At 44.8% G+C, this 13,037-nt stretch overlaps 1 protein-coding gene across 9 annotated transcripts in view; it reads right to left on the bottom strand.

Moving 5' to 3' along the window:
• Positions 1-13,037, bottom strand: part of KIF13A (kinesin family member 13A) — a 194,156-nt gene that overhangs the window by 12,749 nt on the left and 168,370 nt on the right. For 5 of the 9 annotated variants that reach the window (XM_089776364.1, XM_089776366.1, XM_089776365.1 and 2 more), the window contains 3 exons: positions 10,464-10,572; positions 3,008-3,159; positions 2,338-2,442 (listed from right to left, as the gene is read on the bottom strand). In XM_089776364.1, the coding sequence (XP_089632490.1) occupies positions 2,338-2,442; positions 3,008-3,159; positions 10,464-10,572 (366 nt within the window). The remainder of the gene's footprint in view (positions 1-2,337; positions 2,443-3,007; positions 3,160-10,463; positions 10,573-13,037) is intronic. The other 4 variants (XM_089776367.1, XM_089776368.1, XM_075921173.2 and 1 more) reach the window with 1 other exon arrangement.

Raw genomic sequence — 13,037 nt, 5'->3', positions numbered from 1 at the left:
ATGAACAGGAACATAACACCAAGTATACATGTTGTGTCCAAATATATTTATAACTGATTTAGACCAACTGACATTAACTGAGATTTTACAATGTATTCATCTCAATACATATGGATTCGTTGGGGGCCATAAAAGATAGATATTGCCAAATTACCTGTGGGGCCATATTAAACCGGATCACGGGCCGCAATTGGCCCCCGGGCCGGACTTTGGACATGCCTGTTTTAGATTTAATGCCTTTTTCCTCACTTTTGAAGATTTAGATCAAAACCTTAATGTTAATACTGTCGCCAGTGGTCCAAAGTCTATTTATTTTTCAGTGTTATGATAGGAGGATAAAGAGACAATAATCAAAATGGGAAATAGATATAGAAATGCATAGTATAGAAAGATTATTGCTCAGTATACAAAGGTCTTCTGAAACAGACAAACTTTTGACCTAGGTATTGGTGGGCACATCACTGCAGTTAAAACCAGCTTCTGTTCTGCATACTCTTGTCTACTTATTTATCATGTTAATATTTTAAGAGCTTAAAATATTTTTTTCTTCAAACTTATGGGCATTTTTCACTCCAGCAAAGTCCAGGAACAGCTCTGTTTTAGCTTTGAAAGATTTAGGCTATGTTTACAACAAAACTTAGGCCAACACCCAAAAATCAACAAAAATTGCTGAAGGATGTTCACTTGCTTGCTCTCTTAACAGATGGTCTGCATTGGGGCCACCATCAATAGTGTGAACAATATACTTTGGATATGTATCCCACAATGCAGTGATGTGGGAAGACAGAGCTGATCCCTGCACGTCCTAGGATTCCCTCCGAGATTTCCCACAGTATCCTCAGCTGCTGGGAGCTGCATCTCTCCCTGCTGAGGAATGTCAAAGCAGCACAGCAGTCTCACCTCTTCTCCCATCACCCCACAGTAGCAGTCTGCCTATTGCTGTGATCCTAGTGCAGGATAGAACAGGAGCATTCCAATTATTTGCTCTTTCTTTGTTTCCCAAATAGAGTAGCACATTCATCTGTCAGATACTTCCCCGAGTTTGAAAGGTGAGGCATGTATGCCTGAAGAACAGCAGAGCACTGAACAGAGCCATCAGGATAGTCATTGTGGGATACTAGCAGACATCACTTATTTTGACAAAATAAACAGCAGTATCTACAGTGGGCTCTTTGTCAACAATATAGGGGAAAAGAAAAAAAGTCTCTTCTAGGGTTAAAAGTTTTTTGTAGTGGAAACTGCGTATTTTTCCTGTCTCTGTTTTGTCACCAAAAGGCAGTTTTTAGCAACAAAACTCGGTATAGTAGATATGCTTTTAGTCTTGCCTTGGAACCCATCTTCAGCACAGATCTCCAGTAGCTCTGGGAGTTTTATTTTAACTCTCGGAAGATATATTGTTATGAAGTTGCTAGGATATTTTTGCAAAGTAAATTATTTCAGTGCCTTAAACTATACATTTCTGTAATGGATTCCTTGAGTTTTAACCTGCCTCTTTTCCTTTCACGGTATTCAAGTCAATGACCTACAGTCACAAGTGCTGATCGCTGACACACACTGTTATGGAACTGTTACATGACGTAAAAGTAAAAAAGGCAGCTACTGCCCATGAACAGCAGCCATTTTTCAAATGTGAACACCAAAAGGCCAAGTCTACTTCAGGGTAAGGGCCTGTAAAATTTCATGTAAAAAAATCCATCTAGGTTTTAAATTTGCCTAACAGCTTTCAGACTGAAGCATGTTTTCATAGCTAAGTCCTATGGCATTATATACCATATAAGAAAAATGCTGAAGACCTTTTATAAAAGCTGTGCTAGTGAGAGAAACATGACAAATTTAACTGGACGAGTGAAAAATAATTTCCATGGTCTAAAAATTGTGAAGACAGATTGCCTGCTAATTAAGAGCTGCAATCTTATTTTAGCCACTGCACTTCAACATCAGGCAAGTTTTCAAAGTAGGCCCACCATTAAATACATGGAAACTTACAAATGGGATCATTCCATTTGCTTTGATATACAATCACAAAATCTGAGTAATGTACATAGGTATATCAGAAAAATTTCAACAGTTAGCTAAAAGTACCGTTTATCATTTGCACACTGCAACACTTAAAACTGATTTTTTTTCTCGGATATCTTATCCATGAGTGATCAAAGAATCAGTTGAGTTACTGAAAATTATATATTCACAAACAAACAACCATGAATTATAACTGCGAGTTTAAAATTTAAAAAAGCACCAAATGTACATCAACTTCCCCCCACTGCAGCATAATTGCCAGGGAAAGGACTTTAAACCCACCACCAGGCATTATGACAGAAACAGATACAAACTTACAATCTTCTCTTCATGTATGCTATTGTTTTCTACAGGCATGCTGCTGGCATTACTTCCTGAGGGCACAACACAGCCAGCTTTATGTACCTGAGGTGAAGGCATGCTCTGAAAATTTTAAGACACACAACACATCACATAAAGAAGACACTGACAGCTGAATACAGTATTACACCCATGCAAGTTAGAAAGAAACAAGGACATTTTACTAAAGTGAAACACATAGGCAGACCACTTACTGTGCCATGGCTCCAGTTACTACAGTTAGCAAGAAATTTGTGCAATCTTCTGAACGTGGTTTAGGTTAGAAATAAGGTGTCAGTTATGGATATACTAAAACACCACTTTGAAAAAATACTGCCACTGTTTTATAAAATAAAAAAATTCAAGGGACAATTTTTTAATCAAAGAAAATATGAATGTCATTGTTATGGGGGGGGGGGGGGAACCAATACACTATATACAAATATACTTACCAAAAAAGTGAAACTGGCTAAATTCCAACAAAAGACAGCAATCCTTGAAGTACATACCAATCATTGCTAACACCAGACCACAAACTTTTCATGCTATGGATACATGCTACAAACCATTTGCTAGGTACAGCAAGTTACTCTGTTTAGTCATAAATAAAGAAAGATTGAGAGGTTTGCTTTACTCAAAAAGGTATTACCTCTTGGCTAAGTAGAGGTCGGGTTTCGAGAGGTGTCTTTCTTTTATGCTCCTCTTTTACAGGCATTAAGGGTTTGAAAAACTTTGGTGGCTGAGGAGAAAAAGCTTTAAAGGGGCTGACTATTAAGGCATGAGGATTCTCCGATATACAACCTAAGAGAAGAGCAAAAACATAGCAATTAAGTTGTGTGTAGCTACTGCACTATCTTTTTAAGTGCAAAGAGAATAATGTATAATCAGGGAAGGTCAAACGGTGACAAAAAGGGCAAAACTGTGGCATTTATCCACTGGCCCAAGGAGTGGATAGCACAGAGCTCTATGGGGGAGCAATTGTTCCTCCTTAAGGAACAGTTTCATACATAGGACTGCAGGGCTGTTACAAGCTGCTCCCTTCAGGCTGGAGCAGAAGCTCCCCAACTCATCTTTCCTCATCAGTCACAAGAGAAACCTGCTGTCCTTAGGGGGAAAAAACAGTCACCTACTTGTTGATCTTTGAGAGGTGTTGCTCATGTCCATTCCATTTTAGAGGTGTGTGTGCCCATGTGCACAGTTGCTGGAGATTTTTTCTTAAGCAGTATCCACTTACTGTGGCGCTCCCTGGAGTTATGCTCCCATGCAGCAGCATATAGGCACCACCAGCACTGCACCACACCCCTTCTTGATGGCAACTCCGAGAGAGGAGTTGGAGGGCAGGAAATGGAATGGACATAAGCAACACATCTTGAAGAACAGTTACAGAAGGAAGGCAACCATTTTTTTTTGAGTGCTTGCTCTTGTTGATTCCATTTTAGGTGACTCACGGGCAGTATCCACAGAGATGGGCTCGGAGTTCACAGCTTAGCTGCTTGCAGTTCTGATCTGCCAAAACCAGCATTGCCCTAGGACACAAAGGTATGGACAGATGGCCTAGGCGCTGCTCTCCTTATATCCTGAATCAGCATATATGTCAGAAAGACTGCAAAAGAGGCCTGCAATCACTGGTGGCAGCACTTTTGCTTGGTCATGGCAAAAGTGAATCGAGACTATGATCCAAGAAGAAATTCTGCGAGTGTATATGAGGCAACCATTTATCCTGTTGGTCACCGCAACGAACAACTGGGTCGACTTACAAAAGGACCTGATTTTATCAATGAAGAAGGCTAGAGCTCTTCTGATATCCAAGGCATGGCACCTACACTCCTCTCACAATGTATGCAGGTTTGAGAAGAAAACCAGTAAGTAAATGCCCTGACTTGAGAGACACTAAGGGTTTGTCTACACTAGCCCCCTAGATCGATCTAGGGAGGCTAATGAAGGCGATCAAAATGGAAAATGAAGCGCGGGATTTAAATATCCCACACTAGATTTGCATGTTCCCAACCGGTCACCATTTTTAGAAATTGACTAGCCCGAAGTAACTGCCCGCGTCTACGTGGCAGTGAAATGTGATTCCGAAATAAACCCTAACTCGAATTAGCTGGTAAACCTCAATGCAGGAGGAATACAAGCTAATTTGAGTTAGGGCTTATTTTGGAATCCCGTTTCACTGCCACATGTAGACGCGGGCAGTTACTTCGGGCTAGTCAATTTTTAAAATGCCGATCGGCCGGGAACATGCAAATCAAGCACGGGATATTTAAATCTCGCACTTCATTTGCAATTCCGGTCGCCCTCAATAGCCTCCCTAGATCAATCTAGGAGGCTAGTGTAGGCACACCCTGAGAGATAACGTTGAGGAGAAACACCGGGTGTGATCTAAACTAGATTTTGTCCTAGAAGATGACTTGGTACAGCGGTTTCAACACGAGCCCCCAAATCTCGATACAAGGTGGGACAATGTCACTGCAACTAGCAATGTGACCTTCCAGAAAAGGAGGAAGAGGGAGCACAAAGCCATATGCTCGAAGGGGGAACCTGTGAGCTCTGATAGCACTAAGATCTCATCCCACCAAAGGACAGGATCCCTGATGTGCAGGTAGACACACACTAGGCGTTCAGGAATCTGGACATGGTATACTGAGTGAAGACCAACAGGCTCTCAAATGACATTTGGAAGGCTGAGATGATGACTAATTGGACCTTGATCAATGAAAAGATCAAGTCTTGGAGCTTGAGATACAGGAGGTAATTGAAAATAAGCTGCAGAGTAGCCAGTTCAGGATGTACACCTTTATACATGATCCAGCAGGTGAACAGTTTCTACTTGACCAAGTAAATCACACTGATGGAGGGCCCAGGAGGATGCTCTGTACCTCAACTGAACAGCTGCTTCTGCACGTTCAACCATATAGCAGCCAAGCTGTGAGATGTCATGCCGCCAGGTTAGGATGTAACAGACTGCTATGGTTCTGGGACAACAGGTCTGATCTGAGAGGTAACTTGAATGGGGTTGCCACTGAAAGACTGCTGAACCAGAGCTAGTACAGCAAAGGCAGCGCTATAAGGATGATCCACGCCCTATCCTGTTTGATTTTTGTGAGTGCCCTGGGAAGTAACTGCAGTGGGAGGAAGGCATACATTAGGGCAGCGGTTCCCAACCGTCGGTCCCTCGACTGGTTCTAGGCCTCAAATCGCTAGTTGCCAGGCTGCGGCAGCTCTGGGGGCCCGGGCTGGGATATACTGCCCAGAGTCTCCCTTCCCACCTTGGCTGCTGGGAGAGGCATAACCTGCCACGCCTCTCAGCCAGCCAGCACTAGGCAGGGTCGGGGTCTCCTTCCTGACGTGGAAGAGCAGTTCACAGCACGGTGGGAGAGCCACACAGAGTCTGATATGGCAGCTTTAGAGCAGCCACGATCTGGGCCGCATCGTTCAGCTGGTGGCTGGGAGGCAGTGCAGGGCTAGGTGAGGGGGCAGGGTAGGCACTGGGGGCTCCAGGAGGGGCTAGTGGGCTGGGAGTGGGGGGCTCTAAGAGGCAGAAGGCTGGCACTGGGGGGCAACAGGGGGAAGCTAATACCATGGGACTCTGGGGGCAGGACTGGTACTAGGGAGCTCTAAGGGGTAGAGGGCGGACACTGGGGCATCTGGGGTGGGGAGATGGCACTGGGGTGCTCTGGGGATGAGGCTAATATTGAGAACTGGGGGCTGGCACGGGGGGGTTGGGTGCAGTAGGGCTCTGGATACAGGACGGCGGCACTGGGGGGTTTGGTGGGGGGGGCTAGCAAGGCATTTGGAATGGGAGGCTCTGAGGGCAGGAGGCTGGCACTGGGGCAGAGGGTTGGGTGCATGGGACTCTGGGTCAGTAGCTAGAGCTCGAGGGGTAGTGGAGAGGTGGGGGACTTGAGGCGTTAGGTCTGGCCCCAGGTGGGCTCAGGCAGCTGGGGTGTACCTCAGCCCCCAGAGCCGCTGCAAACAGCTGGCTTCAGCTGTGGCAGATGCCCACCATGTAGCAACTGCCAGAGCTGAAGTTGGCTATTCGCAGTGGCTCTGGGGGCTAGGGCTTTTGGTGGACCAGTAACATTTTATTTGCATATTCATTATTTGCATGAATATGTAAATATGCAAATAAAATGTTACTGGTCCACCAAAAGTTTGTGAATAGGTTTGCTGGTCTGCAGTATAAAAGTTATTGGGAACCTCTGCATTAGGGCTCCTGACTATGGGAACTGAAAAGCATCCAACAGGGATCCTCTGTCCATGTCCCCATTCAAGAAGAATGTGGCATTTCCTGCTCCCCGGTGAACATGTCCATGCAGGAATTCCCCACCCATAGAAGAGGAAACTGAGCTCCTCTAGATGGAGGGACCACTCGTGACAAGATAAGATGGCCTTATTGAGGCAATATACCGCAGCATTCTTGGTCCCTGGAAGGTGAGCAGTTATGAGATGAATGTTGTACTACAGACAAAAAGTGCCAGAGCTACAGGGCCTCCTGGCATAGGGCATGCAACCTGGCTCTGCCCTGCCTGTTGACATAGAAGGCCATGGCCATATTGTCCGTCAACACCAGGACCATCCTGTCTTGAGTCTGAGCAAAAAGACTTGGCAGCCCAAATGAACCACTCTGAGCTCTCAACATTGATATGAAGGGTGCGGTCATGATTGGGCCAGTGACTGAGTGCTGAGAGCATTGGAGACCAGGGTCACTGATGAGGTCAGGGCAACAAATGGAACTTCTTCCATCACTGCTATGAGATTCTGCCTCCAGGCAAGGGAGGAGAGTACTGTGTCTGGGATCCTGACCATAGGGCCCATGCTGTGTCAGTTAGGAACATAAGCTGATGCAGGCCATGCCTAAAGGGGCCTGAGGTGGAAATGTGCATGTCAGATGCCGTAAGTACATGCTGCCATGTGACCCAAGAGTCTCAGACACATGTGGATAAAAGTGATCGAGTGGGTCTGCCAGCTCGCAATGAGGCCCAAGATGGCCTGGAACCAAGCCTTGGGAAGGAAGGCTGTGCCTGTGTGGAACTGAGCACCACTCTGATGAATTCTATGCACTGTACTAGAGTTAGGGTTGACTTTTTAACATTTGTGATTAACCCCAGGTCACAGCAAATGGAACGTATCAGAGTGCGATGCCTTCACACCTGGTCTGAAGACTGGCCCATAATTAGACAATTCTCTAAGCAGAGGTATATCTGCACTTTTTAATGTCTCAGTTAAGTGCACTATGCACTTGGTGGAAAAATCTTGGTGTTAGACCTCTCTGTAAACTGAAAATGGCAACCGCCCAACATGATTCCCACCTGGGGAATCACCTGTGCCCCAGAAAGACAGAGATATGGAAATAAGTGTCCTTCAAATTAAAAACAGCATTCCAGTTTCCTGGGTCCAGAGAGGCTAGGTAGATGATGCACAATTTGAGTTTCTTGAGGGATTTGTTGAGACGACACTGGTTAGGTACGGGTCTCTCTTTGCCTTGGGAATTAGTAAGTAGCGGGAATAAACCCTGCCTTCCATTCTCCAATAAAACCTTCTCTTCCTTGAGGAGGAGGAGGTTTTTGTCCACTGGAACAAGGCGTTGCTCGTGAGAGGGATGCATGAAGAGGGACAGGGATGTGGTTGGCTGCAAACTGCAGGGCAGAGCCAAAAGAAACTGTGTCTTAACAGCTGGCGATCCGAGATAACACAGGACCAGTCCTATTGGAAAGGGCGAAGACTGTTGAGGAAAGGAAGTTCTGGATCCGGTATGTTGGCTGGGGTGCCATCCCCAGGCACAACCTCAAAGTAACTGCTCTGGCCTCCCCGACATCTGGGAGGGTTCTGTTGAGCAGTCAGACAGAAGAAGGATGGGTAGTGTCTCTTAGGACTCTTGTCTTCTCTCCTGGAAGCCCCCCTCCCTAGGACTGAGACTGAGATAGAGACAGAGCAGGGAACAGCTTGTGGGACAGATGAGAGCTGTGCAGACCTAGGGAATGCAGGGTAGCTGGGGAGACCATGAGCCCATGGAGCCTGGAATCAGTAAGCTCTGAAAAGAGTCTGACAGGTCCTGGATTGTAGTCTTTGCTCTCTTGAGATAACCCAGAAGCCTGCAGGGCATGGTGATTGAAAACACTGAACTGCAAGCTGGCCATTGAATAATTTTTTCTCCCAAATAAGCTCAATCTCTTGGCCTCTTTATTCTTTGGCATTCTGCTGGGATGACCCTAAATGTCCCTTTCATTTACCATGGTCACAGTGATGTCCAGGAGGTGGGGTGGGGATGAGTGTACAAATACTCAAGACCCTTGGCAGAGACTTATGTCTTTTTCGCCTTTTTAGATGTAAGCAGAATAGAAGAAATTTGCCACACAGCCTTGTCTATTTTAGCACCCCTGGCTAAAATAGACAAGATGATCTTTGCTGGTAGGGTGGCCATGAAACTGCAGGTCTGATTCTTCTACTACCTCTTCAATTTACAAGTTCAGTTTCCCCACCACTTATTTAGGGAAACCATGGTGCATCTTGGGGATGCTGGCAAAGGAGAGTCCAGTCACCACTTTGTCTGGGGTTGACGATGACTGCAATACCTGTGTGGGTGGGTTGATGGAGGTGGAAGGTGTTATCCCTTTCTTTCTTCGGGGAGGGCTCCCTTGGTGCTAGGGTGCAATGAACCACCTCAGTTTCCTTAACAGTACTGTGGTCTCACTGCAATGCTGCAGCCAGTCTGCCTGATCCAAGTAGGGAAGGCTGGGAATACTAGAATCAGCATCACAGGCATCCCCTATGGGTTTCAGTACTGTCATTGGAAGGACCACTGTCCCTGTTGTGTTGGCAGCAAAGCTGGTGCTGTTCCATTCCCATGCACAGGGGAAAAGTTGGCTGAAGATGACATGGGCATGGAATGGAGAGCCTGTAAGTGACTATTCTGCTTCGAGTATAAGGGTGAAAGTTTTTACAAATACAACACTTGTCCTTCCCATGGCTCTCTCAGACACCGGAGACAATTGTCACGTGGATCACTGATGGGCACCGGCCTGCTGCATGCTGAACACTACTTGAAGCAAGGTGAGCGGGGCATGTTTTTCCTGTGGCGAAAAACGGCCATTTTTCCAGGGGAAAAAAACCACTCGTAGTGTAGACATACCCTAACTGCTAACTACCATACTTAACTAATTACCAACACTATCAACAAACTATTTACAAAGGCCATAAGGCATGGAGTCTCTTGAAAATGAGAAGACACTGCTAACTCTTGCGACACAAGGAAAGGCACTCCAATTAACCACCACAAATGGTAGGAAGGAATGAGAGGGTGTAGGACCAATAGTGCCTAATATACTGCTGCATGGGAGTTCCATTCCAAGGGCCATCACGGCCATCCCTGTGGATACTGCTAAGGCAAATATCTTCAGGAACTGTGCGCACGGGCACGCATACACCTAAAAATATCATTGACATGAGCAAGCACTTGAAGATCACAGTTACCAGATCTTTCCTCCCCCTGCCTCAACATTCCTCTGATACTTCTCTGAACTGGTGTGAAGCCTGAATTCACACATTATGTAATAGAATCATGAGCTGATGATCGTGCCCAGCTCTGCAATTTTAATGGAATCCATATCTGCACTCCCCTGCCTTCCTAATAGCTTGTTACAATCTGGTCAAAAGCAAATAAATTGTTGACGGGAAAAACATGCTGGCACACAAACAGCAAGCAACCAGAACATCTATGGAATCAGTGTTAGTTTTGTAGTGATTGTTCCCATATAATCCATATCACGATAACTAATTTTTGTAATGTACAAAACACCACAAACTTGTTTTTTGTTCTTTCCTACCCTCCTTATTTTGGTTTTCACTTTTTTTTTCCTCCTCCTTTTGCATCTTTAACACACTTGTCTTTTCTCTTTTCTTTCTTCGAGGTCTTCTCCTTTTTTCCTCCCTGCGTCCATACTGTTTGGGTTAGGCTCTTCACAAAGTAGGTATTTTCCCAGAGAACTATCTCTCTGCACTGCACATGAACTTCGAGTCCCTCATTTTATTTTCAATCTCTTGTTGAAAAACTTTGTTTTTTTCTTTAAGAACAATGTAAAAGTGCATATATTTAAAAGACTTACCACTAACATCTTTATTTCTGCGAGGGGAATCCTTCGGTAAAGTACTGTAACACGATACATCTTGATAACTGGAAGAATCTGCTATATCTAGGTGGCTTTCTGACCAACCCTAAGGAATTAAAAATAAATGCACACTAATCAAGACAAAAAATTAGTAGGCAAAGTCAAAGCTGAAAAGCCATTAATTCCTTCACCTATACAATTTTAAAGTTACCTATGTCACTGCATGCATTTTCTGGTTACGAAGTATCAATTAGTCAACAGGCACACATCAGTCAGACACATGAGTTACAGTAAAGACTGTCTGCAGTGCAATCAAGATGCAGACATACTGACACTGACTTTGATTTAGCTAGCTTAAATAACAATAGCAAAGCCATGGCAGCACAGGCTAGGAGTAAATACCCCGCCTCCCAGATGGAATTGTTCAGCCCACACTGCCTTCACAGCTGCCCCGCTATTGCTGTTCTAGCTACTTGGAACAAAGCTAGCTAGTGTATGTCTGCATGTGCTGTATAATCTCATTTCTACTGCAGTGCAGCCTACATGCATAAATCTAACCTTCCTTCATTCTTTCCTTGCAAGTTTAGGGTAAAACACTCAGCCTAAACACCCCTAACTCCTGTGCCAAGAAAGAGACAGTCCTTGCAGCATTTTCTTAGTCTCTCTATCAAAGATACATGTCCAGCCACTGCTGCTCACTCATTCCCTTTCTCTAGACAGGAGGAGTTAACAGTTTAGTTTCTTTTGATGTTAGCTTCACAACTGAAAAAAATAAATCTATCAACCTGGCAGAAGCCAGGAAGTGGATATTTCCCAATTAATAGTTCCCCACTGTTCTGCTGAGAACCATTATTATTCTGTCTGGAGGTATTTTATCTCTGCACTGTCAGTTTAATTTCCTGTTTATTTTCCTCAACAACCTCCTTTGATTTTAGTCCATGCACTTATGCAAAATTAATATCCATAAGATAAACTGAGGCTTATAATATAGTCTCAGAAATAATAAAAGAAATAGTTCATGTTCTCTACAAAAACATCCTACAGACTACTTCCTACATTCTCTCTACAGCACAGAAGAGAACCATATTTATGCTAGCTGAAGAAACCATAGTAATGGTTGCAAAAATTTTTTTTAAATGTGTGTTGTTTCATCAGTGGTGTGACTCTGCACAGGAAGTTGACTGCCTCTAAGGATATGTTCTAAATTCTTCTACATCTGTCCAATTCCCTTCCCTTAATTATGTCATATCAGTGTCTGAAATCACGCTTATTTAATGTTGCAATAAGCAGGGCTCAACAAATAATACAATCTACTCGCCTATGGCAAGTAAATTGCAACCCGGAAGAGCTGGGTTCGGGCGATCTGCACATGCGCAGATCGCCAGACAATGCGGCTGGCAAGCCCTGGCAATAAGTATAATGCAAATTACAAAAAATAGTACACCTAACTGAAAATAAATAATATGAATCTAAGATCCAGATAAGGATACATTTCTGTTATGCTGCTTTTTGTTTGTTTTAGAAAAACAAGAGAAGAGGGGATTACTCACTTGTGCAGTAACAGAAGTTCTTCAGGATGAGTGTCCCAATAGGTGCTCCACATCAGTTTGGTGCACCGCCACCAAGCCTTCAATCAGAGTCTTCAGAGCAGCGTCCCTGGGCCCGTGCGCTCATACTGCGCAGGTATCATGCATGCCTGGGCTCCCCCACCACTCAATTCCTTCTCTACCCCAGAAGCTTAACCCCTAAAGGAGGCCAGAATTCCGAAGTAGAAGGAAGGAAGAGAAGGTAGTGGGGCACTCAGAGGGACACTCACCTCGAAGAACGTCAGTCACTGCACAGGTGATTAACCTCCTCTTCAAGAGAGAGATGTCCCCATGGGTGCTCAACATCAGGTGACTTCAAAGCTGTCTCTCTTTAAGGAGGTAGGGATTTCAGATCTGGCATGAAGGTGGCAGATAGGACTGACTTAGAGAATTTCAGGTTAGACAAAGGTCCCTGAGTAAGTGCATAGTCTGGTCTGATGACCATATAGCAGCTGTGCAATATCTGCTATAGGGACCTTTCACAGAAATGCTACTGCGATATATATAGAATCACAGAATCCTAGAACTGGAAGGGACCTCGAGAAGATATCAAGTCCAGTCCCCTGCCCTTGCAGCAGAACCAAGCACTGTCTAAAATGAGCAGTTCCCAAACTTTTCCAGATGGGGATCCATTTTGACTTGATGTATGCAGCTTCCGAAGCAGAAACAGAAACCAAGGCTGCCGTGGCCAAAATAGGGCTATCAGTATTAAGTGTGCTTTGCCTTCCATGCCTTGAGGACAACCTTGTTGATGAGAAATATGGGATTGGGGGAGAGGTATAAAGATGACAAGATAACCAACTGATCAGGAAGGCGTCTCCTGGGGAACCCTTCCCTATGCCAGCTCCGGAACAGAAACAAAGACACTTTTTGTGGTTCTCAATGGCAAAAAGGTCTGTGGTGGGATAATCCCACTGTTGGAAAACCTACAAGAGGATGTGTGGCTTCATCTGCCATTCATGTTTAGTGGGCAGTGCCCTGCTTA

This window comes from Pelodiscus sinensis, chromosome 2 (assembly GCF_052426305.1).
Source record: "Pelodiscus sinensis isolate ZL-2025 chromosome 2, ASM5242630v1, whole genome shotgun sequence".
NCBI classification, from domain to species: Eukaryota; Metazoa; Chordata; order Testudines; family Trionychidae; genus Pelodiscus; species Pelodiscus sinensis.
This window is presented reverse-complemented; position numbering and strand designations above follow the sequence as displayed.